General features: G+C 52.7%; 2 protein-coding genes across 2 annotated transcripts in view; both read right to left on the bottom strand.

Annotated features, from left to right (window-relative positions):
* DNMBP (dynamin binding protein) overlaps nt 1–8,452 on the bottom strand; it is a 33,922-nt gene extending 25,470 nt beyond the window's left edge. Inside the window, exons 1-2 of the mRNA XM_059476616.1 lie at nt 8,399–8,452; nt 73–252 (exon numbers count right to left, since the gene is read on the bottom strand). Of these exons, the coding sequence (XP_059332599.1) occupies nt 73–217 (145 nt within the window). The 5' untranslated portion in view covers nt 218–252; nt 8,399–8,452. The remainder of the gene's footprint in view (nt 1–72; nt 253–8,398) is intronic.
* A 2,987-nt stretch (nt 8,453–11,439) lies between these two features.
* CPN1 (carboxypeptidase N subunit 1) lies at nt 11,440–22,805 on the bottom strand. The gene is made up of 9 exons (XM_059476619.1): nt 22,326–22,805; nt 19,326–19,522; nt 18,507–18,662; nt 17,874–18,056; nt 16,320–16,431; nt 15,500–15,639; nt 15,105–15,204; nt 13,537–13,655; nt 11,440–11,707 (listed from the first exon to the last, which is right to left on the bottom strand). The coding sequence occupies exons 1-9, from the start codon at nt 22,546–22,548 to the stop codon at nt 11,579–11,581; spliced, it is 1,359 nt and encodes a 452-aa protein (XP_059332602.1). The 5' UTR covers nt 22,549–22,805; the 3' UTR covers nt 11,440–11,578.
* Between the last annotated feature and the right edge of the window lie 1,859 nt (nt 22,806–24,664).

The following is a 24,664-nucleotide window of genomic DNA, read 5'->3' on the forward strand; positions in this document are numbered from 1 at the left end:
AAGACGTGCTCATGGAGTGCACATTTAGCAGGCACTTGCACAGACCCAGGTGCAAGCACTTCCAGCTCTTACCTGTGACACCTTCCTTCTTGCCAAGGAGCCAGAACTCGTCCACCACAGCCAACACCTCGATGACATCTCCCACGAAGAGGGGCAGCTCTTCAGAGACGCTGGGACAGAAATCAAAGACTGCCCGCACCACGGAGCCAGCCTCCATTGTCGCAGGGTCTGAGGGCAGGTCAGTGCCTAAGGCTGAGACAGAGAGAAATTTGTCAGCACCCAGAAACACATGAAATTATCAGAGATAAGCCCAGGAAGTAAAACCCTTCCTGAGAACAGAGGCAGAAATGCAGCCCCCGTGGTCTAACCTGCCTTGTCCCACCCCTGTGGCTATCTCTGTAGGATCATGTGTTTGTGTTGCAAGAGGGGGGACAAGCAGCAAGAAATTTGGAAGTGAATTCCCGTCAGGAAGGAAGCAGGAGGAGGGGAGGAAGCTCAGCATTTCCCTGACATGTGGGGCACAGCTCAGCCTGACAGGGCCTGGTGGGCAGCCAGCACCACTTGCCTGCACGTCCCACCACACATTTTCTGGCAGGATGGGCACAGGAATCCCCCTCTCCATGCCACCACTCAGGGCCACAGGAACTGCATGCTGAACCAGCACTACAATTCTGGCCCAGCAAGAGAAGAGGCACAAAGTCCACTCAGGCAGGATCATACCACCATCCTCATTCTCAGACCTGACTGGAAATATCCTTTCTGCCTTCTAGGTACCTGGCTCAGACATTCCCTGGGTGGCCCCACCATTGCTCTAGGCAGAAGTCAGACTGAGATGAGGGTACAGACCTCATTCAAGGTTCTGGGAGCCAAGGCTAAAAATGCCTCCTGGCAGGAGACTTGAAAGCAGGCAAAGACCTCCTTGTCAAGGGCTATGTCCTGGATCCCCCCTTACTCTGGGAAGTGGCTGTTGAGGACACTCTTCTGTATAATTTCTGCTTTTCAGCCTCACTGTCATGGAAGTACACTGCACCAAGACAGCAGCAGTCCTGCAGCTTAAGCTGCTCCTTTGCCTCCTCCCAAATTCCTCAGGATGGGAACAGAAAGATTCATCCATCCAAAGCAACCAGAATTCCTCACCTTCACCTCAGACCAGCGAGTCTGCTTTCACTTTCAGACCCACTGCAAATGCAGGCACAGGACAGCGCTGCCAACACCTCTCGGCGGTGCTTTCAGAGCCCTGCCCTCTGCGACGCTGGGACATCGGCGTTCTCCCTACCAGCGCTCTTGGCACGGGCTGCCTTCCTCCCACATCAGACCCAGCCCCGTTCTGTCCGTGTGGACACACCTGCCCTGCCGTGGGACACGCTCTCCTCCCTCCCCAGAGCGGCTCCAAGCGCACCGGGAGCAGTCCCGCTCCAAGCCGCTGATCCCTGTCCCATGTCAGCCCGGCTTGCCAATCCCCTGCCCAGCCTTGGGCAGAAAGAGAGCAGTGACAACTCCACAAAACACAAACAGACGGCCCCCAAGGGCAAACTTTCCCCGTACAGCCACACACAGCCCACCTGAGCCCCGGAGAGTCAGACAGAGGGGAAGCTAACACAGGCAGGAGAAATATGTTCCCACTAATGAGGTGCCGCCAACTTCCAGCGAGAGTGCCAGTGGGGGATCCAGGCAGGGAAAGGCTTTCTGCTGACGGGACCATTCTGTTTATCCAGTCCGACTCACCTCCTGGGAACAAAGCGGGTTTGTGCTCAGCAGGAACAGCTTCCTCATCACGTCTCTCCCCGCCCCCAGCCATTCCTCTGCTGCAGCCAGCACGCTGTGCCCCTGGCCACCCTCACCTCTGCCATCCTGTCTGTCTGTCACCCCTATTGCTCTCCACTGCCTTCCCCATCGCACGTGGGCTCCTTGGGACACAGGCTGTCCCTTTGTCACCAGCTTTGTGCGGGCTGTACAAACAAAGAGCCCAATATCCAGCAGCAGACAGCACTCTGCCACCAAAAAGAGATGAATGGACTGGAGTGAATCAGGAGCACAAAGAGCTGCAGTTCAGCATAGCAGAAACCCACTGAGGCAGAAGGCGTAACAGTATTAAAAACATGACCATGTGGAGCAAGGAAAAAGATGGAAGAGCTATCAATTAGCTTAAAAATACCAAAGACAAGTAAGGATCCTTCTGCTGTTGAGGTGGGGTGCCTGGGGCGTGCTGCTGCATGTTCTCATGGGAACAGGAGCAGCAGCAGGCACAGCAGCAGCAGCCCCTGCAGGCACCCAGGAATCCTTGCCATACTCTGAATATTCAAATTCACAGCAGCACTGGACAAAGAGGGGAAAACATATTGCAGGCATAATTGCTGCCTTGGGGTAGTTCCTCCAGGAGTACATGATGGTACAGTGAGATTTCTTGTACGTCTTCTGTCAAAAGTGTAATGTAAGAATGGGCAGAGGTATGCAAAGATTACAGTAAGTGTGCTACAGACCCAAACCTGGCTCTGCTACAGTCACTGGTGCTGAGAATGCAGCCCTGCCACTGATCCCACCCACAGGAGTGTTCCTTCCTTTAACACACCTGCAGCTCTGGGGACTCATCATTAAAATGTGCAAGATTTTTCAATGAGACAAAGATAGAGAGGGACAGGCAGGACTGCAATAGTTCCAGCATGTATATATTAATTATATAAACTAATTATATTAGTTATAATAAACCACTAACCTACTCACGTCCAAAGCATTCCCTGAGAGGCAACTTGTAAGAAAGCGTGAAGCAACTTCTGAAACTGCCAAAAAAAGAATCCCAACAGGCTCATGTTCCCTCAGCAGTACCAAGAAGAGCAAGATCACTCCCTGACTCCATTGGATTATAGACAGTATGCTCCTGTATTTGCAAGCAGTGAATCAGTCTTGTGGGGCTTGCTTGCTCCATGACACGAATTGAACACAAAATGTTACATTTTCCAGGGCCTTGGCCTTGTCTTACTCCCTGCAGTGCTGCCTGCCAACATTTTCTACAAACCCCCACCTAGAGAAGGAAGCCTCCCAGCATATTCCAGACTGGAAACTTACTAAGTCCAACTCTTCAGGCTTAATAGTGGACCCGACCTTCTTCCAGATCCACCCTAGAAAACAAGCATTCAGCAACAGCTCACGCAGAGACTCCAGAAGGAAAAGTAGACTGCAGGGAGAGCAGGGCTCAGCCTGTGATCCCCCTGTGAGTCACGGCTCCTGACAGCTGGCCAAGCACCTCTGACCTCAAGGATGGGTGATCCCTCCCTGCCAGAGGGAAGGAGGAGAGCTGTGCCACAATGGAGCAAACTCTGTGATTTCAGGCTGGGGGAGCTCAGGAGTGCGGATCGCAGGGCTCCTGCCCCCGCCCAGCAGCAGAGCCGCATCCAAAGAGAGCCTCACTGTGCAAGTATGAAGCTGTGGCGCAGCAGGAACTCGCCCTGCTGAGAACACACAGGCTCTGTCTCACTGCCTGATCCTGCACAAACCAGGTAACGTGTTCCTGGCGCCTGACCACAGCCTGCCTGCTGCGGAGCTCTGCGCCTAACACAACGGCATTGTGCAGCAGGGCAGAGAGTGGATTCCCAGGGCATTAATCACTCCCCCCAGTCTGCAGGCATGCATGCTCAGCACACACTAACATTACCTTCATGGAAGAGTGCTTATCCCATTTTTCTGTTAGCTCTGGAGTGTGGTCTGGTCCAGCGTGGGCTGATGGAAGCAGGGACCAGAATGAAATGATAGCTATTAACTCTGTTACAATATTGCTTTGAGATCTTCAGCACAGACTGGGTCAGCCAAGAAATGGCATTTGCACACAGACTCCGAAAACTTCTTCTATCCCTGCTTTTCTTGCAGCTGAAATTGTGCAGGGTAAGAAATCCCAAATAACGGACCCGCCAGCATCAAATGTAATTGTCAGGCACTTGCTAGAAGTACCATCACTTAGATGGAGGCAGGACTACTAAAGATGCAGAAGCAAGGATTTTAAGCACATAAGAGATAAGGCAGCAAGGCAAAGAGGCCATTTAGGCTGATTACAAGAAGTATTAACAGCCCCAGCAAAAAGGGAGACTCAAAGGGTTTGAGGGCAGCTAATCCACTCCTATCCCAAAGCAAAACAATAACGGATGGATGCCACAAATTAAGCAGCAAGGAAACCAAACTTAACAGGTGCTATTGCCACTTGTTTCTCACTCAAGAAGTAGCACTCTTAGAACTGACTATGGAGAGTATGACTGCACTGTAACTGAAAAGCTAACATTTTACCAAACAGACCAAAAGATGCCATGTGGGCTTCCACAGGCATGCAGGATATGCACAAGAGGGACAAGTGGATTCTTGTCCAGTGGATGTCTCAATCTCTGTAAGAACTTTAGAACCTGCATGAGCAGGTCATATTGAAATGGTCATATTCCCAAAAATGTACAAAGACAAGCCTGTCACAAAATGATTAGAGAAATTAATATTGAAAATATTAAACAAATGCTGTCAGTGATCTTCTTAAAAATTGAAAAACACCTTGCATTTCACCTAGGTCTTTTCATACTCTCTTCCACTCGTTGTAGCTCAGTGTCTGTTCACTGAAAACACAATCCACCCCAGTGACAGAGATACCCCTCAGCTCAGTGCACCCTTCAGCTGCTGGAGGACTGGCTTTGACAAGAGATCTGCTGCAGCTCTTGCTGTGCTCTAGGCTGCAGGATTAGTACCCAGCACACAGTGGGAGGAATCAGCAGTTATGCTTGGCTTCTCACACCATTGTGTCAAGAACAAAAGCTTACTAAGTACACACTAAACATTTCTACCTTTTTCCTCCGTTCCTCCCTGTGTTCTGCAAATCCTGACAGCCCTCCTTCCCTCCTCCATACCCCAATGCATCTGCACAGCCTGCACTGTCCTCATTCACACTTTTAGGGGAGGACATTACCTGCACACCAGCACACCCTGACTGCTCCCACCAGCCTTCAGAGCTGTGGCCACCCCCACTCCCTGCTCAGAGCAGAACATGCTGCTCTGTAAAGCTCCCCAAGGTCCCTGCTTGCCTGCACATTCCTGGGTGGAATAAACAATACCCCGTTGAGCCAGGCTGCCTGGGCCCCAGCTGGAGATGGTGCCAATGCTGGGACTGTGGCTCCAGCAAATGCAGAGCTGATCCTGTGAATCCCAACAGAATGGACAATGCAGGAAGCAGGGCAAACCCCCAGCTGATGGTGCTGAGGAGAGGAGCTTTCTCCCACCAGGGAATGCTGGTCTCTGCAGCTTCTTGATAGGGCATGCTGCTTGTCCCAGCAGATCCCTCAGATCCAGCTGAGCTTCACAAAGTGGGAAACATGAGAGCTCTTCTGCACTCCACCTCCTAATGCCACATAGCTCCCAGGAGGAAGAGGAATCTTTTCACTCTAAAAAGAAATAGCTTCTTTTGCTTTGTCTGTGACCTGATAGATCAAAAATCATTGCTATGAATACATTTTTGGTTGGATCACCGACCCCTGAAGAAGCAGGACTATCAAGTAAAGGGCTGCTTAAGCAAGCTCTGGCCTCCCACCACACCTGTGTGGCACAGGAGCTCTGCAGTACACCACACAAGTCATTCAAACCACTACTTCTCTCCAGCTGGGCTCTGGCTGTCAGTGCTCTCACCTGCTCTGTCGCAGGACGTGTCTGAGGGCAGGCTGGTGGTGCTTGTGTGTTTTAAGAGTGGCGTGGCAAGGAAGCAACAGGAGCTTGTGCTGAGCCAGACAGCAAGCAAATGGAAATGATCTGGAAACTAGAGCACAGCATCAATTTTTAATGCAAAGCAGAACACCTTGCCACAACACGTGAGCAAGATGACTGTGATGGATATTTAATCTCTGGCAGTGGGGAGCCAAGCATACAAGGGCCAGAACACCAGCTTGGGAGGCCAGTGTTTCCCAAATTCTGTATGCTGTGGCAGCACACACCTTACAGGCTGTGTTACAAAGTCCTGTCTTCTCCAACCATGTACCACCCCAAGATACATGGTTGGGTCTTTTCCCAGTTTTGCAGACAGGCTAAAATTATACAACAACTTAGAATAAGGAACAGACAAAACCCCAAGAGCAGAATCACCATTGATGTGCAGTACCTGTGGCTGGGCTACAGGTGGTGAGTAGCATACAATTACAAAATTAGTCATTACACCTTGAGTACATATTCAAAACAAGTTGAACTGGGACTACAAGGACATTCCTTAACCAGTACTGTAGCACTTGATTTTGCACCCTGAACAATATTCTTCAAGATAACTGTTGGACAGAAGCCCATTATGATGCTTTGGGTGGGGAGTCCAGAAATCTGGAAATAACTTGAAATTTTGACTTGGAAACTCTGTTCTTTGCTCACCATGACTCCTGTTCTGTACTGTAACTGCAAAGAACCTCAGTCCTCAGCAGGGACTCTGCTGCTACCTGAACCTCTTCCTTTCAGAGTCCCTGGGTGCTCCTGAGAAGGAAGCAATAAATTTCATCTCCCCACAGAAAACTTCTAAAAATAAGACAAAGTAAAAACGGTATGACTCAGAAGTGGGGTTGAGTAATGTGATTAGAAATATACTTTTGCTAGAGGTTGAAGGGAAATTATCAGTTAAGGCAGTGAAGTGCTGAGGTAAGCACAAGTCAGGCTGTCCCACCTAAGGTTACATCACCACTGTCACAAAGTCCATCTGAGGTCACCCACTGCAGGGACACCTCATCTGCACTCAGAACCCCAAGAGGTCACACAGCCATGGTTCCCATGACAGCTGGCAAAGGTGGTGCCCTATAAAGCTCTAAAAATCACTCTTTTCCTCTGCCCCTACTGCTCAGCTCCTCCCATCCCATTATCAACAGTGCTTTAAAACTTGTATGTTCAAGCTAGTTTTTAATGTCACTGCTAATTCTAAGCAGAGCAGCTGGAGAGACAACTGAAACCTTTGGCCCTGAGAGAAGAGAGGATGTCACGAACAGAAACTGGAGGCCAGCTCAGAGACGTGGGCACTCTCGGCGCTATGGAGGCCTCACACACGAGCAGGACGCATTTAGACACTGCCCAGCACGACTCACAGCCAGAGTGAGTCAAGATGAGGGGGATGATGGTGACGTCTTGTAGCACGGTACTGAGGCTGTATTTGGCAAAGCATCTGCAAAACTGCAAATTCTGTATCTATGAACTCTTTCAGATGAAGAGATAAAATCTCAGTGGAAGCAGAGGCAAGGGGAAAGAAAGCCTTTTCAGAAGAAACTGAAAGTTATGGAATCATGAAAAACTCAAAGCAGACGTTTATGCGTATGACACAACTACAGGCTTCCTAGGTACTACAGAAAGAATGAAAGGCCAGAAGTGGAGAGAGAATTTCAAACAGCAGGAACAGCAGCAGAGATGTTTGAACCCAAAGGCCAAATTACATCAATGACAGGATCGGCTGAGGTACCACTTAAGGTCAACAAAGGGACAGCAGAGGAGCAGCAGCTGCCTCTCAAGAGTACTGAGGGTGACCCAAGCTACATCCCCTGGCAGGGCCACTGGAGGAGACACCTCCAGTGTCAAGGCAATGGGGCCAGGCTACCAGTGTTGCAAGAGGAATTTGTTTGCAAAAGTGAAAACAAACAGGGAATTCTTTTAAGTTTCTCTTTTCAGGCTGCCTTGAACCGAGTGAATGCCCTCGGAGGAGCACCTGGGAAAGGCACAGTGCTGCAGCCTTGAGTTTCTGCTCTCTGTGTACAACCACTTGTGCCACCCTCACGGGTGCAAAAACTCCAACTCCCGCTGCCAAACCACCGTGGGACGGCCACATAATTTCTAAAGGGCCAGGTGCTCTCCTGCAACAAGCTGTCCAGGCAACACCAGCCACCATCAGCTGCCTGCCGGCCTGGTGGTGACCACCCGGGTTAGCACTGCCTGAACAGACACGGCTTGAGAGACCACAACCACAAAGTGCAATGTGGGGAGCAGACGGGCGGCTCCCGCGGTATGGCACAACTGCTCCACGCTGCCCAGGCACCCGAAGTGCTCCCAGGGCAGAGTGTGCGCTGTGGGACGGGGCACAGCGAGCACCCAGCTGGGCACGCAGGGCTGGAGGGCCACACGCTGCCCTGGCGCGGCTGGCACGAGGGGAGCGCACCCATCCGAGCTCGCAGCACCCCAGCGTGGGGCAGCCGCCGCCGGCCGGCGCGGCCCAGGGCAGCCCCGGCACCGGCAGCCCCCGTGCCCGCGGCCAGCGGGGCCCGGAGCGGAGGGCGGGAGGCGCCGGCGGGGCGGGGGCCGGGCCGCGCTGGGGCCCGGTGGAGGCGCAGGCCGGGGACGGCCGCGGGATGGGGGGAGGCCGGCGGGGCAGCGGCCAAGCCGGGCAGCGGGGAGCGCCCGGCTCCCCCTGGCCGCTCCGGCGGGTCCCTACCTTCTCCCGGCCCGCTCCGGGCGCTGCGGCCGCTCCGGCCCTGGGGGTCCCGCTCCCGCCTCCGCCCGCCCGCGGCCGCCCAGCCCCGCCCGGGCCCCGGCCGGCCCGGCCCCCAGCGCCCGCCCCGCCGCCCGGCTGCCTCCGCCCGGCCCGTCCCGGCGTGGTGCCGCTGGGTAGGCGGAGCTGCTCGGCGGGGCTAGCCCGCAGCCTGGGGAGCCCAGGGCCGCCGGTGACGTGCGGACTTCGCCCTGTGCAGCACCGCGCGGCCCCGGGCTGCGAGGCATTCCCCTCGGCGGCCCACGGGGCCAGCCCGCCGCGGGACCCGGCGCCCACCATGGCGTGCAGCCCTCCCCGGGCTGGACACGGCACTCGTGCGCCATGCACCGGGCCAGGCTGCCGGCAGAGCACCCGGGAGCCCGGCGCGGAGCCCGGCAGGCAGCTGCCTGTGCTAACCCTCTTCTGCTTCCCCTCAGAGCGCTGCCGCCTCGCACACACTGCCGGGGCTCCCCTTCCCGCTGTTTCCTCGTGGGAATCTCGCTGCCTGCTCGGCTTTGGCTTTGGCAACCCTGACGAGTGGGTCTACACTGTCCATCTGGTGCAGTCTCAGCTTTGCCGCTAGCAGCCTCCTTGGCTGCTTAGATACATTGTAAGACCGTGCCAAAGCATTAAGATGGAGAAAAACAAATTGCTCCCCAGCAGAAATCCATGACGGAGAGGGCCAGTTTGTGCATCACAGAGGATCTGGCATACAAAGTATAGTAGGTCCCGCGCTGGATTTCCTGGCAGGCTAAAAAAAGCCTCCATGCCCCAAGGGATACCATCCCTCAGCAACACGTAGAGCCCGGAATCTCTAAATCCCCCTGAGCAGTTAGCACTGTTTGGCACTTGTTTGTGCATTTAGCTACAGTTCTCCATAGCAACCACACAGATCTCAGCTTGACTTGCCACCAGCCGGGAGCGGGTGAGCAGAACGCGTCGCACGCCGGCGCTCAGAGTCGTGTCAGTACGTGCCCAGGCTGGTGCCGATTCCCGTTTGTTCTCCTGCGGGGGGGACCCGGACCCACGCCGCTGCCTTGGCACGATGCCGTGGGCAGGGGGCCTGAAGCTGCACAGGTGCTCTATTCCCTGCAGGTGTGGATGCTTGTAGACGGTTTCTTGGTGCTGAAGAATGGACACCAGCTCCTGCCACAGGGCTCTAGATGTCATCTGACCCAAAATTTCTGTTGTTCTTGCCTGCCAAAGAAGTTTATGAGTGTTTTGCATCATCTCAATCCCTTCTGCAGCCTTTCAGGTCACTGCCAGGACCAACTCTCTCTTGCTGTCATTCCCATCCAAGCTGCTTAATTTTTCTTTGAGTTCACTTATTTCTATTTTCCCTTTTCTGCCTCCTCCATGCCAGATACAGAAATGAGAAGGCATTGCATGCACAGTTCTACCTGCCCTCTTGGTTCTCCCAAGATCCTCACAGTTTTGCTTATAAGAATTTTGTTTCACTTTCCTGGGCCTGGCTTCACTTTGTTTAAATGTTTTCCAGTGTCTGCATACAGTTCTGGTCCTTTCATCCCAGAAAGGGTAATAGAGAGTGGAAGAAAGTTTGGAGGCAGGTAGTAAGGATGCTCAGAGACATGGGAACAGACTGTAGTGAAAGTACAGTAATCACTGTAGTGACTGTAGAGTGAAAAACTGTAGGCTGGGACTCTTCAGCTTGGTAGGACATATGGCAGGGAAGAGGTCTACAAAATCATGAGTGGCCCAGAGAAGATGGGGAGGATTAGCTGTGTCTTCTGACACAAACCTGTCAACTGTTTTTGCCTTGACTGAAGCCTCAAAAGCCTAAGAAATCCCTACCTGGCAGATGTTACATCCAAAGGTTGTGCCCTTTTTAGCCCACCCTTCTTGCAGCACTGGGGGCAAAGCTCATGGCACGTGATTGAGGGGTGTTCTAAAAAATCCTGCCTCAGGAACATTTTGTAACCATGTTTTCACGTGGAGAGCTCAGCCACGGCCAAGTGGAGCTCTACCAAATTGTTCAACACAAAAATATTCAGAGCTGGGAGGAGAAAGAACTGGACAAATCCCAGCCCAGAGAGAGGGACATCCAGAGGGTTGTATATTGCAGGAACCCTTTTGTAGGGGAAACACTTGTGACTGAGACTCTAATTTTTCTGCTGCACTGCCAACCCCACAGCAGCCAGCGAGGGTGACTGATGTGGCCTCTGGGGCTGGTGGTCCTGTTCTAGGGAAGGAGTCTCCCTACTCTCTGACCCTGCCCTGAAGACTGGAATTGAGACAGTCCCACATTTTCTAGCCCAGGGCTCCTTTTACTGCTAGGGTTAGGGTTCCACCTAGGGTTAGGGTTTTGAAAACCACTAAGCCCAGAGCTCCAGGCACACCGGAGCTGTAAAAGGCATCCCAAGGGGAAGACAAAACTGCAAAAACACGCCTTATTCCACAGCTTTCTCCTTTTGACCAGCCTTAGCTCAAGGCTGTATTTACTGCCTAGGCTTAGGGTTCTGAAAACCACAAAGCCCAGAACCCTAACCCTGGGTGGAACCCTAAACGTAGGTCTGGCAGTAAATATAGCCTTGGGCTAAAGCTGGTTCCAAGGAAAAAGCTGTGGAGGAAGCCACATGTTGTGGCAGTTTTGTGTTTCCCTTGGCTTGCCTTTTGCAGCTGCAGTGTGCCTGGAGCTCTGGGCTTTGGGGTTTTCAGAACCCTAAGCCTAGGCAGAACTGTAACCCTGGGCCTAGCAGTAAAAGCTGCCTTTTCAAGTGTCCTTACCTGAGGGTGAAGCATGGTGCTTGCACCCAGAGGACTATTGTTCATGTGCTCCTTTTCTGAGTGCAGCTGACACCAAGGATGGGGTTCATCATCCTTGGAATTCACTCGTGGCATTTCATGTAGGCTGTAGCAACAGTTCAGGAATAAAGAGAGCAGAGCTCTCTGAGATGGAGCAAGTGCAGGAGAAGAACTCAGCACCCACAGACACAATGCCCAGGGAACTGTAGCCCAGGCTCACTTTGTTCTGAATGACTTCACAATTTGCTCAGGGATTAAATACTTCCTTGTTTAATAATCTGGGCTAGTTTCATGCTGAACTGTTGGAAAGTTCACTGGCTGGAATGATCAGCCAGGCCTCATGTAAACGGCTTCCCCAGCTCTCAGCCAAAGGAGCTGTCCTCATCTTTGGGTCCCCCTGCGGGTGGCTCTTGGCACCACCTTCTTCTGAAGGGCTTTGTTCATCCGTGTGCCTGAGGCTTTGCGCTCCGCAGGCTTCCTGACCACTCCTTGTTTGAGCTGGAAATGCACCTGGAGAAAGAATAAAGATAACTGCATTTAATACAGTGTATGTGCTCTTCCGGACCTGCCTCTTCCTTCGAAGGGACTCTGGGGCCAAGTCAAACAATAAGGGGTCTCAGCCATTGTTTAAGAAAATCAGTTCTTGAAGCAGCTGTAAATTTTTTTCCTCCTGTGGAAAATATACTAACAATGAACGGTGTTTTTTATGCAGAGTTGCTCCTGTGGCCATGTGATGTCCTAGAATGGTTTGGAAGATGAGCTGTGAATGGCAAGGGACTGAGCTATGTCCTTTATTCTCCTTTTCTCACCAGAGAGTGGACACACAGCATTGCTTTGCATCTCTGTGAGTATTTAATACAGAGGATGGTTTAAGACAGTTCCTTTAAGCATCTTGTTAGCTTAATCAGTCTTTCAGCAACCAGTCCTCCTAGTGGACCCAGGCAAAAAAATTTCGGGAAAGAAACCTCCATCCACTACAGCCACACAAGCAGTACAAGAGGGAGAAGGGGACAGGGAGTGTGAAAAACACAGCATCAGATAAAGGGGGAATAGGGAGGCCATACAGAAAGGTGAAACTGGAATGGGGCTGCACAGGCTTCTTGGGGGAGGGATGAGGTGAAGAGTGAGAATGGGAGGTGTTGCAGAAATGGGAACTGGAGGCTGGAAAAGAAGGGCTGCTGTGAGAGGAGATATGCAAGAATCAGACCATCAGGGAACAAATCAGTCTTCTACAGTAACACATAAAAAGAAAATCTGTTTTAAAAAGGAAACCCAAAGAGCTGGGTGCTTAACCTAGCAAAACAAAGGACTGGGCTTGACAGCTCCCTATAAATATACTAGGGAATAAACACCAGGCAAGAAAATGAGCTATTTAAAGCACAACATTGGCAGAAGAACAAATAGGCATAAACTGACCATAAATAAATTTAGTACGAAAATTAGAAGGTTTCTAGTCCTGAGAAGAGGGTAGCTCTGGAAGAACTTCAGAGGCTGGGCAGGGTGGGATGAAGCAATGGAAGGTGGGAGAACAACCACAGTGTATTTGCAGCAGAGCCTGACCAGTGCACATACAGTGAAGCAAAGGATGTGCCAGGATGCTGCAGATGGTGGGGGGGTTGGGGTCTGGTCTCTTGAGGAGCCTGCATCTGTCGTTCCACCATGTTCACAAGGCAGCAGCAGGGGCAGGGATCACCACCCACTTTTCTTACAACCAATTTCTAGCTGTCTAGCCAGCTCTCACAAAGGTGCTGTAGGAGACACACCAGTGTCTCAAGAACACTTCATTTCCTGAAGGTGCTTGGCTGCTCTTTGTTTGCACTCAGTTCCCGTTTGTCTCTGGTGCTCTCAGCAAAAAAGAAAGGCAGACTTCAGCCTCTTGCTATGAGTTTGATAACGTGTTTGGTTCCAGGCAGAACGCAGATGATAGCAGAGTGCTGAAACCCACAAAGCTGGGGGGATAACTGAACCCAGGCTGTCTCCACATCATCTTATCCTGGAGAGTGAAGAGGATGGAGGGAGAGCTGAAAAGCAGCAGTCCCAGCCAGCCAGGAGATCTCCCATGGCCAAGAGGCAGAAGGACACAGAGTCTCGTATAGGAGCCCAGTGTAGCTGCAAGGCCTCAGTAAGGAATTGAAAGGCACATGGCATTGTCTTCACTCTGTTCACTGCTGTGAGCTGTGTGGAGCCTTGTCTGCCAAAACAGATAATCTACAGCCTCTGGAAATGCTCTACATCCTATCTCCTTTCTCTGCTGCTCAATAGACATCCCCCACCACACTTCTTTCTCCCTGGGGTGAAGATATTTTGAGAAACCCTTGTGACTATGCAGCCTGACTCACCAATGAAGGTGCAGCTGGGCCCACTGTTGTTGTGACTGTCAGGGGCTGGTACCCCTCTGCAGAGGCTGTGACAGTGTAAGTGCCAGGCAGCAGCAGCCGGAAATAATCTCCCATATCACCTGGAACACAAGGTAGGAAAAGAAAGCATTCAGGATGCTCAGGGAGCAAAGCATAAGACCAGTAATTCTCGCTGAGTTACTTCCTCTAGGATGTGTAGCCTTCAAAACCTGGATTTTTTTTCCCAAATCTGCTGGCTATCTCAAGGCTGGATTCACACCGGTGTACTGCAAGTGATGTCTCATGAGTGCTATGGAGAGGTCAGTCTGCAAGTAAAAGCCAAATGAAAGGGGACTGTACAGCAGCATTGGCTGTGGCTGTGTAGGGGGGCTGCAAAGCTGAGCACTCACCAGTCAGATGACAGCAGACCTAAGGACAATCACAGCTCCAGTCTGACTCCTTATGTATAACACAATCTAATTCCCACCATACACAATTTTGCCACCTTTAGGTTAGCAGGATTTAGTTGCTCATTGGCTCAGCTGCTCCCTGATTCCCTGCATAAGAAAGCCTCAGAAGCACTTGGACAGACTGTGCCCTGGTGTGCTTAGGGACAGGGGACAATCAACAGTGAGGAAACACCACATTATGGATCACTTTGGAAATCTGAGTATAATCCCATCTATGTAACTGGGTAGGTATTGCAAATTGCTACAGAGTGGAGCTGGGAGTGCAGCTTCACCTGAATATGGTAGAACCCTGGTAACAGGGTTAGTTAGGCTGTGAAATATCCATCCCTGAGGTCAGTGAGAATTGGCTGGAGGGAGCAATGGCTGATCAGAGCCAATGCTGGGGAAAATCTTGCTCCAAGCTGGACAGAAGAATTCAGAGGGCCCTTGACAGCCAGCTCTTCTGTGATTTCTTCCACAGTCCCCTTTCCTATGCAGGTTGGCATAATAAGTGCCAAATATTAGTGTTACTGACTCACAGACCTATAGCCAGGAGGAGCTTTAATGATTTCAAATCTGACCTCTGAAGAGCTGTAATATCAGCTATTTTCTGCAGGCAGTCTGCAGTGTTCGGTCTGCTTGGAAGAGGGTGTTCATGGAATGGAGGTTAAAATTGGCCAGCAAGGGAGAAACAACCACAACCTGGGTAGCTGTAAAGCGGCACTTAATTCTCAGTCTAAACTTCTCTGGTGTGAACTTTCAGTCTTTCATCTTATTCTTTCTTTTTTCATCTTGTTCTTTGCTATCTTCTGTTTCAACTCTTTGCAGATACTTACAGGCTTGAGTAGATTATCCCCTCAATTGTCCCTCCCAGATAAAATAGGAGCTGAGTTTCTGAAGTCCTTTACAATAAGGATAGTTTGCATTCCAGTTCTCACCTCTGTCCTTCCTAGGCATTCCTAAGCCCACCCTGGTCAAGGATAAGGATAGGCTTGTATTTCTCTAGTGATGTCTTATTTCTTTAGTGTCTTTGGGAAGCAAACCATGATGGCCTCCCATAGTATAGCCTTGCCTGCTAGCTTCACTCACATATTCAGACACATAAGCAGATCAACAACCCACCAGAGGTGATGTCATGGCTGATTCCCTGGACAGAAATCACTGCTCCTGCAATGCCATTGTTGTTCTCATCTGAGACCATCCCTTTGATGCCCTGATGAACCTGCAGGGAGGGAGACAGATGGATGGGTCAAGGCCCCTCCTTTGCTCAAGAGGGTATTGCCGAGAAGGACAGAGCTTTGGGGACAGCCCTACCTTTCCCTGTACCCTTGGTGATCCTGGCTGTCCCCACCACAGCCAGTCTAGGACACAACAACTTCCCCAAAGAGCACCAACAAGAGCACCCCGTGATGTCCATAACCAACTCTCTTCCACTCTTGGTGCCTACTGGTCCCCTACCACCAGGGCCCATGGGGATCTGCAGGAGAAGGATGTTGGTCTCAGGACTGTGCCTTTACCTCTTCAATGAAAGCAACAAGGGCCTCTCGGTTGGCCATCCACTGCCTCTCCAGGTCCTCCTCAGGGGGAAACTTATTGCAGCTTAGCTCCAGGGTGATTTCAAAGCAGTTGGTGTAGAGGTAATTGAAGTCCTGCATGCCTGGAAGAGAAGAATACCCTATGGCCAGGGCATGGCTCCCTTCCTATTTCTATGTCCCAGTAATCCTAGCCCATCTTTCTTTGACCAGAACCATCTCATTCTCCTTCTCTGCACCACAGGTGCAGCCTCCTCCCTGCATGACAGTGCAACTAGAGCCTTCTCCACCCATGCAGCCCTCTCCTTGTAGCTGCCAACTCTCTTCTTCAGCTGGATCATTCATTAACCTGCCTTCAGAAGCCCAGGGAGGTTTGGTACCACAGGGGGCCTATATATCTCTTCCAGTTCCTCTTCAATCTTTTGTCTAGTCTTATGTGTTGATTTTTCAGTTTCCTCATGGTGCCTTTTTTAATGAGAGTTTTCAGGAACTAGCAGCTGCCTTCCCTTTGGTCACAGTTTTGGGTTTTGACAGAATTACACCATAGGATTTTCAAATACACTAGCAGATTAATGTTTCCTTTGTCTAGAAGCACATAGGATGAAGGTCTCTGCAGACCTTGGCTTTTTCTGTGGCTCTTTCCCAAGCCATTTCCTGGTCTGAGATACAAAACACCAGAATGGTGTCTAGTAATGGGCACAATCCTATTGCCATAGTCCTTCCCCAACCCATCCTGTCCTGAGGTTTCTTGTCTATCCCTTCACCTCCTTTAGCTGTGGGGGGTGCTCACTGGCCCAGCCCTTACCTTTGCTGAGCGAGTACCAGGATGCCCCATTGGTGATGCCATCAGCAAAGTAGTCCCCGCAGTTCCAGCCCCGGTGCATCCAGCTGTGGGCATATGAGTAGGTCTTGGCCAGCTAGAGGGAGAGCAGCCAGTGGTCACTGCACCAGCCTCACATGGCTGGAGAACCTGCCTGGCTCTGGACAAAACACGCTCCCTCCTTTGCTGAGGAGCACGGGAGGGAAGTCAGACAGGAGAGAGTTCCTGCATTTTACTGCCACAAAATACAACACGAGGTGCCCAGGACCTCTGCAAGACTACAAGGAAGAGCAGTAACCTGGCAAGCTGGAAGCTTGTTGATGGCAAAAGGGCTTCTGCCCTGCTCATACTAAAAAGAGAGGGAGCAGAAGGCACTGGACCTATGGGGGGAAACTTGGCCCCACACAGCAAATGGCACTAATAGAGGAAAAACCTATATGAAGAAAAGCAACCAGTATCAGTCCTGGCAAATACCAGATACATATCGGGGGAATTTCTATTAGGAAAGAGTTTGGGCAAGTTCTGGTTCTAGCAACGACTTGTTTGTTGTCCTTATTAAGATTACTGTTTATTTTTAGACATGAAGGCAGGGCTAAAACTGGGCTGCTGCATCCATGGCCAGTCCTTTGCGTAAGACACAGTTTAAGAGAGACTGGCATTTGCATTTTCTAAGGCAAACTCTATACCCTTTATTATGGTTCAGATTCCAGTGCAATATCATTCTGTTGGCAGGAAAACAGTTACTTCTCTACATTTCTGAGTCGTGAGGCCATGTGGGTATCATTAGCCTACGCCCCAGACTGCAGCATCTTGACATCTGGGTCTGAGCACAGCCGTGATCCCAGGAGGTCCTGACAAGCCCCTGCAGATTCTGCTTCCAGAAAAGGCTGGACTCCAGCTTGGACTTATTTTTCTCATTAACTGTTCTGAGGCAGACTTACTTTTTTCTTATGCTGGGTATTTCCTAATGGAAGCAGTGACTGAAGGCATTGTTTTCTGGGATAATGAAGAAAAACCACAAGTTTCAGCTAGCACTAACAGGATCAACAGCACAGACTGATTCATTCTCTGCTGTCTGCTTATGCTCCTGGAGTCTTGCTGTTTGTTGTAGTTGTTCTTTGCCATCCATAAGCCTCTGCTGGGCACCCACCTCCTTTATCCTGGTATCAACAGGCTCCCAGTCAGCTCTCTAGGAAAAAAACCCTTTGCATTCTAAGATGGTGTGTCGAAGCTGAGTGCAGCTTCCAGCTTGGGAAAAGCAGGTTGTTACTGAGTATACCAGTGGTATTTGGGTTATGGGAAAACCAAGCATGGACAAGGAACGGGCCCCTGAGAGTTAAGCATGGCCTGTCCCTGTGGTGGGACTGTCCTGACCTGGCTCCCGAGCCAGTGGCTGGCAGAAATGCTGTAGTCTGCTAATGATTATTTCCAACACGTTTCTTGGCTCAGCTCCTGCATGATGCAGTGACCAGAGCTCCCATCCAGGCCTCGCTCTGCACCTTGCCAGGGGATGTCCTTGCTCAGCGTGGCTGTGCTCACCTTCTGAAACAGCTTATCATCAGGGGTAGGTGTGTTGACCGTGCGCCGGTGGCTCCTGAACCGCTGGTCCTGGGACTTGTCATAGGGGTAGTTTGCCACCACTGCTCCACCGTGCAGATTGGCCGAGAGCACAAAGTTGTAGCTGCTGATCCACTGGATCACAGCCAATGTCTCTGGCTCCACCTGTAAGGAGAAGAGAGAAGGAGACAGGGAGAAGGAGACGTGCCAGCTGCTGCTCCATGCCAGGCTGTGGTGTGATTGACCATGTCAGACCCTGTCCTGCAATGTGTCTGCTGCAGCCCTTGCAGCTTCCTCTGTTCTCCACCAACTGCCCTGATACACAAGGCAGTTCCCCCAGCTAAACCCCAAAACCTGAGGCACAGGTGTTAGCCAGCATATGCCACCTCCTCTGCCCTGTGCACTGCAGCCTGCTCCCCCAAGCTGGTTGTGATGTCAGCCTCTCCTGGCAGAGGGGCAAGCTGTGATATGGGACCAGGACTGCGTCGTTTCTCTGCAGGCAGAAGGCTCAGAGAAGGAAACAAGCACTGTGCAAGCCAAAGGGCAGTGTATTTGCTTGCATGCTGAGACACTCTAAGAGGATGCTGTAGCCCTCACAGTACCCCAGACTGGTACCTGGCTTTTCCAGTTGTCAGGCAGTGGGATGTGGTGATTTGGCCCGCTGATTTCCCTGCTGTAGTACATGAGGGTGTTGAGGTCAGGAAAGTTGCGGTTCAAGTCCACTCCATTGGCATTGTTCCTCCCTGTCAAGTACCCGTTGCTGTCTGGGCCCTGTGGGGCAAAGGTGCATCACAGGGGTGAGTCCAGGTTGGGTGCAGTCACGTTGGGCATCAGAGAATGGCCACTGTAAAAGCACTTCAATGCCTATGAGTTACAACATGTGTTATTGCTGGCAGGGCAATAAAGAGTATTGGTACTGACAGGGAAAATCAATAACAGTATCTTCATTTTTCAGGGTGACAGAGTAAGCCACAAAACAAATAATTTACTTTAGCTGTAAGAGCCACAAATATCTCCCTGAAGTCTAGAAGCACAAAGAAATGGGTGATTTTTTTTCAGGAGTACTAAGGGGCTTATTTCCACCCCCCCCATCTCTCATGTCTCTGCCTGCTTACGACAGCAGCATTCAGCTCTCACTTGCCCAGTCTAGGGCAGGGGATTTGCAGTGACCCTTCTGTGACAAATATCTTCCAAGGAGAGTGAGACAGGTATAGGAAGTCTTCTCCATCATCTGCCAAGTTCACCTGTAACAGGACGCACGGCACGAGCTCTCGGCAAGGAGGTGACAAGCAGCAACAGCAGTTGACGGGGACAAATTTGGCAGGGCATGAAAAGAAAGGATTCCCCCTCCTTCTAGCTGCAGTGAAGAGCATCCCAAAGGGATGTGAAGGGCTTTCTGCCCCTACCCTGGAGGAGGTGATCACTGCCTGGTACCTGCTTGGCAGCCACTTCGTACCCGTCGGGGTTCATGGAGGGCATGATGTGGATGCGCGTGTCGTGGATGAGGCGCGTGATCCGCTCGTTGCCCCGGCGGTACTCCTCACACAGGAACTCCGAGAGCTGCAGCAGCAGCTCACGGCCCAGCACTTCGTTCCCGTGCATGTTCCCAACATACTTGAACTCTGGCTCCACTGGAGAAAGCAAGAGAGTGACACCATCAGCCAGGGCTGGGACAGGGGGGAAGAGCAAATGCCTACCACAGGGAGCCCCAGGCAAGCCCAAGGGACACTCGATAAATGGTCTAAAATGACCCTTTCCCTTGCAAAATGCAAACCTCAGTGAGGGAGAGCTGCACAGTTCTCATATGGGCTCCACTGCATTTTGCACAGCACTCTGAGAGCAGCTCAGACTCTCCTCCAGGTTGCTTTGGACCTTTGGAGCACACAAGAAAGAGTATTTGCTGGTGATTTGGTCTTGGGTTGGTGAAAGGCAGCACAAAACGACCAGGGAGCACTGGCAGGATTGCCCCAGGCTGCCAGGGCCTCAGAGCTCTGGGGCAGGTGGCAGTGGAGGTGACAGACTGTTTCTTCCACATTTGCTCTCAGTGCCCCTCACCAGCCCGGTCCATTCCCAGCTCTGCATCTTTCCTTCCCCTTTACCTGCCTCCGAGATCAAGGCCCTCCTCATCCTCAAGTGAAAAGAGCCTGGAGAAACCCTCAGCAGCTGAGCTGAATATGGATCAAACTGTCCCTCAGGCAGCTCCAGTATGACCAAAAAGGTCTCTTGCCACTGGCTTTTCTAAAATAAGATCTCAAAATACAGACTTGGAGACCACAGGCAGACAGTGCCTGGAACAGGACTTGCTGCTTTGCTGAAGGAGAGGCAGGACGTGAGGGACAGGTTGTGCTTTCCCAGAGGCCTTTTAAAGCAGTTACTTGTGGGAAAATAAAATGTCACATTGCAGGCTGGAGCCAGCATTGGTAGAACGAAAGACAACAGGGGAATTAAGTTAAAAAGGGAGCCTGGCTGTCACATGAAAGACTCAGGGAAAAAAAAAGTGTTGTTACAAATGCTGGCTTGCCAGATCTTGAGACTCCCATTGCACCGTGAGCTTTCTGGACACCAGCAGGGATCAGACATGCAGTGGCAGGGTGTAGCCCTGCTGCCAGGTATGATGTCTGTCAGGATCCTGAGGTAAAAGGCATCACATCCCCAGATTGTGAGCTGCTGCTTGCAAAATCCCCTGTGCCTTTGCTGCATTAAAAAAAAAAAAGTCTAATTCAAGCTAAAGATTTTGCTTTTCCACGTTTTTTGATTGCTGTCTCTCAGTGCAAGACACCAGAGGTGAGACACATATTTTGATCTTGTTAGATTTCAGGGACATAAGAACTAATTTAGTTAGATAATCCAGTTATTAAAAACTCAGAAAAATCTTGGGGATATGTGCAGCCTGAAAAGAAGGTTTCAGCAAGGATTCTCTGCTTTGTTTGAGTCTGCAGCAGGATTTGTCAGCCTTTTTCAGTATGCAAATCCCTAAACTTAATGTATATGGGCACACAAACTCTAATTACTGCACACAAACTCTAATTACTGCATGCAAGCCCATTGACTCTGAGCTTGCTTTTCAGAGTTACTTTTCATGTCCTTCAAGGAAATCCAGTTTCCCAAATTCCTCATGCTACTCAAACTGAAAGTGCCAGCCTGACAGTGGCCCATGCTACAAGCAGGGCCACATGTCCATGCTGCCTGCCTGGGGCAGGGGAGATCTGAGTCATCTCCTACAGCCTTTCCGTCTGCTTTCATGTGGTTCTGCAAGTCTAAAAGCCAGTGGTGCACTGCCAGCGCCCTTTGCTCACTCTGCGTTTTGAATCAGCCCTTGATGCACTGTGGAGGGACCCCAGATGCCCTCAGTGCCATGCAGGTTTCCCAGTGCTGAACAGGGCTGTCACAGAGGTAGTAAAGGTGGGAAGCCTCCCATCTCACCTCCTGGCACCCCTGAAAATGACACCATGGGCACAGGACGGGAGCATACACCCCCAGAGCAGAGCTGCCAGACATGGGGTGCTGTGGGGTTTGTGGGGGGCTGCTCCTCAGAGGGGGGCACAGGTTCTGCACACCCCTGCAGCCCTGCTGGCAGTTTTCCACGTGACTAGGCTGCCTGCACTTATCAGCCCCTGCGTTTAATCACATCAACCAGGACCTGAAAAGGCAAAAATCCTGCAGAAAGCTCTGTCCTTACCTGCAGCTCAGGGGCACAAGGCAGGGATGCGAGGGAGCCCTGTGTGCAGCCCCCCAGCCTGGAGAGGCAGCTGCTCTCCTCAGCCCCCCAGGGCACCTGGCTGCCAGCAAGGGCTGGCTCGGCAGCATCCCCAAGCTGCTCAGGCAGCAGCTCACGGGGCCATCGCTGCCAGGGCTCCACAGGGCCACGTGGCAGCAGGTGGCGGTCCCCGAGACCAGCCTGTCACTGGGGCCGCACTGCCCACGGGCTGCGAGGGCTGTAGAAGCCCAGGCCCTCTCTGCCAGGATCCCCGCTCGCTGTCCTCCCGGGTTTGCCGTCTGCAGGAGGAAGGGCCGAACACTTTCTGTCCTGTCACCACCCGGCAGCACAGAGCAGAGGGTGGATGCTGCTCTCCTCGCCTGGACAACACTGTTTTGGGAGGGAGAGCGTGGTAGGGCAGGCGGGGTGCTGGGATGGACTCGCCTGCGTTCTTGCATTAGCTTCAACTGAAAACTCAGAGCTGCGTCCAAAGTACGCGCCCGGGCCACGCTGCAGCTCACGCAGGCACAGTGCACGGCACGGGGCGTGTGTGCGGGCCGGGCGGGCCCTGGGCCGGCTGCGGGGTCCCTGCCGGAGACCGCCCCGCCTGGCACCTGGGCACTGCCAGAGTCCCGCCTGGAAAGGGAGATACCCCCACCCAGCGCCCCGGCAGCGCCGCGTGGAAGGGAGCGTGCCGACTCCTCTCGGGGCCGCTGTCCCCTTCCCCCCGTACTCACGGGGCTCGTGGATGCCCGGGTAGTCGCTGAACTCCAGCACGTAGAGGTGCCGGCCCTCGACGCTGCGGCCGATGCTGTAGATGCGGGTGACGTAGGGGCACTGGCTCTGCACGCGGAACAGGGCCTGCACCAGCTCCTCGTAGCGATGGTGGAGGAAGCTGAGGGCGGCCGCCCCCTCGAGCAGGAGCAGGGCTCCCACGAGGGGCCGCAGCCACCGCGCCATCCTCCCGCGGCGCCGGGCGCCCGGACCAGCTCCCAGCCTCGGCTCCCTCCCCGCCGGGAGCTTAAAGTGCAAACTCCAACCAGCTCTTTCCAGCTGCCGAGTGCCAGCCCCCTGCACCTGCGGGCGGGGGGCGGCGGGAGCGGGGCGCGCCGGGGCCCCGCGGCGCAGGAATGCTCCCCCCGCCCGCCCGCCCGGCCGGCCGGCCGGCCCCCGGCGAGCCCGCTCTCCTCCGCCGGAGAAGTTTCCCCCCGCTCCGGCTCACTTATTAACTGGACAGCAAACAGGGCCCCGCAGCCACTGGCTGTCACCGCAGAAGAAGCGCAGGGCTGGAAAACTGGCTGCGGAGGGCGTCGGGGCTGCCAAGCGCTCGGGGAGCGGCGGGCGGGGGAAGGAGAGAAGAGGAGAGGGGGCCGGCGGGCGGGGGGCTCTGCTCTGCCCGTCACCTCCCGTGGGGCAGGAGCCCAGAGGATCGGGATGGGGATAGCGCCGGGCGGCCTCGCTGCCCGCACGATCCCCGCAGCCCTGCCCGGCGCGGGCAGCTCCCTCCGCCCCTCCCCGCAGCCCGGCCCCGGCTCCGCGCCTCCTTTCCTGCCCCATCTCCTGGGGAAACAGAGCAGGCACCGCCGCGGGTCAGTCGGCCCCTCTGCCCGGCCCGGCTCACCCAGCGATCCCATTGCTCCCGGGACAAACAGAGGCGGCAGGGACTGCATGGCCCTTGCCACAGCTGGCTGCCCGAACTGCCGAGCTGGGACGGTGCAGGGGGAGGGAAGAGCAGAGTGCGATGTGATGCAGGAGCTGTCTGCTGAGCAGGAACCATCACGGAGAGCTCCGCTCCAACAGTCTGCTATCACCCCGCCCTGCTCCGGGAGGCGGCATGAGAAAGAGCTCTGACCGGCGCTGGGCAGGACGACATTGCTTAACTGCATATAGGCAAATGTACATGTCCTGCTGTCTGCAACAAAGGATTGCAAACTGTTTCTGGGTATAGGGGAAGCTGGTTCCTCTCCACCCCTCTGCCATGCTTATCCCAGTGGGCAGCAAACACCTCGTGGTCCCAGCTCTCTGCCCCACAAGGCTAAAACTCCAGCAGCCTAGTGGCTCTGACAGAGGTATTTACTAGGACAACCCTGACACAGAGACCAAACATGAGCACAAACAGCTGAAAAATTTACCATCACGGCTGGACAGGCCAAGAGAAAGGCCCCCTTTGGTAACATGAGCATGCTATTCTGCTATATCTGGGCCATGCTAGAGAGGAGCTCCTCTGGCCACCAGTAATGGGCTGCCCGGGATAGTGCCATGCCAAACATTTGCTTTCCCTTCAGCTTTGAGGTGGATCTGTGCTGCATTGCTCTAATTTCCATGTCAAGGCTTGCTTCTTTCCCAGTGCTTTCTTACCCATTCTCCACATCTGCTTGGACTGCTGTCTTTCTATCTCAGTTTTCCAGGAAGAGCATTGGTCAAACCAAGGAGTCCCTGTTTATAGCCTCTAGCTGCTCTTGATGGCCTCTGATGCAAACAGTACAGGCTGGTGGTCAAGGCACATGGATTGCCTGCTTATGACTTGGCATACTCAGACTTTCCCATATCCAACATTCTTCTGCCCAAGCACCATCATAGTGGTAATTTCTCTCCTTGATCCTCTGCCTTCTTGGTCTTCTTCCCCACCTGCACAGTTCCCTCTTAACCCCTGTTTTTTAAAAAATACCCTTTTGAAGACATGAAAAGAAAAATAAAAATATTACACATACATAGAGATAGCAGAAACCATATTAATACTTTCTGCTAGGTAAGCCCCATCTGCCCCCATCCCTGCTTGTCAGCCAGTCTGAAAGCAGCACACGTTCAGGAGCAGGAATGGCATTGCACCCATCTAAGTGTCAGTGCTGGAGGTGATAGCTTCTCCCAGCACATGCCAGAAACCAAGGCAAAGTAGCTGAAGCTGTGGCGTGGAGAGCATGGGTATGGTAGGACAGTTCTTATCTCTCAGCAAGATGTGTCTGGTGGTATTTTGCAAAGCTGGCAGCCCACAACAGCAGTGGGAAATGCCTTCACCTCCTTCACATCCCTGCTCCCAGGGCTGCTGGGCTCCCGTGGAGCTGCTCTTTCCCCAGGC

This window comes from Ammospiza nelsoni, chromosome 8 (assembly GCF_027579445.1).
Source record: "Ammospiza nelsoni isolate bAmmNel1 chromosome 8, bAmmNel1.pri, whole genome shotgun sequence".
In the NCBI taxonomy this organism is placed as follows: domain Eukaryota; kingdom Metazoa; phylum Chordata; class Aves; order Passeriformes; family Passerellidae; genus Ammospiza; species Ammospiza nelsoni.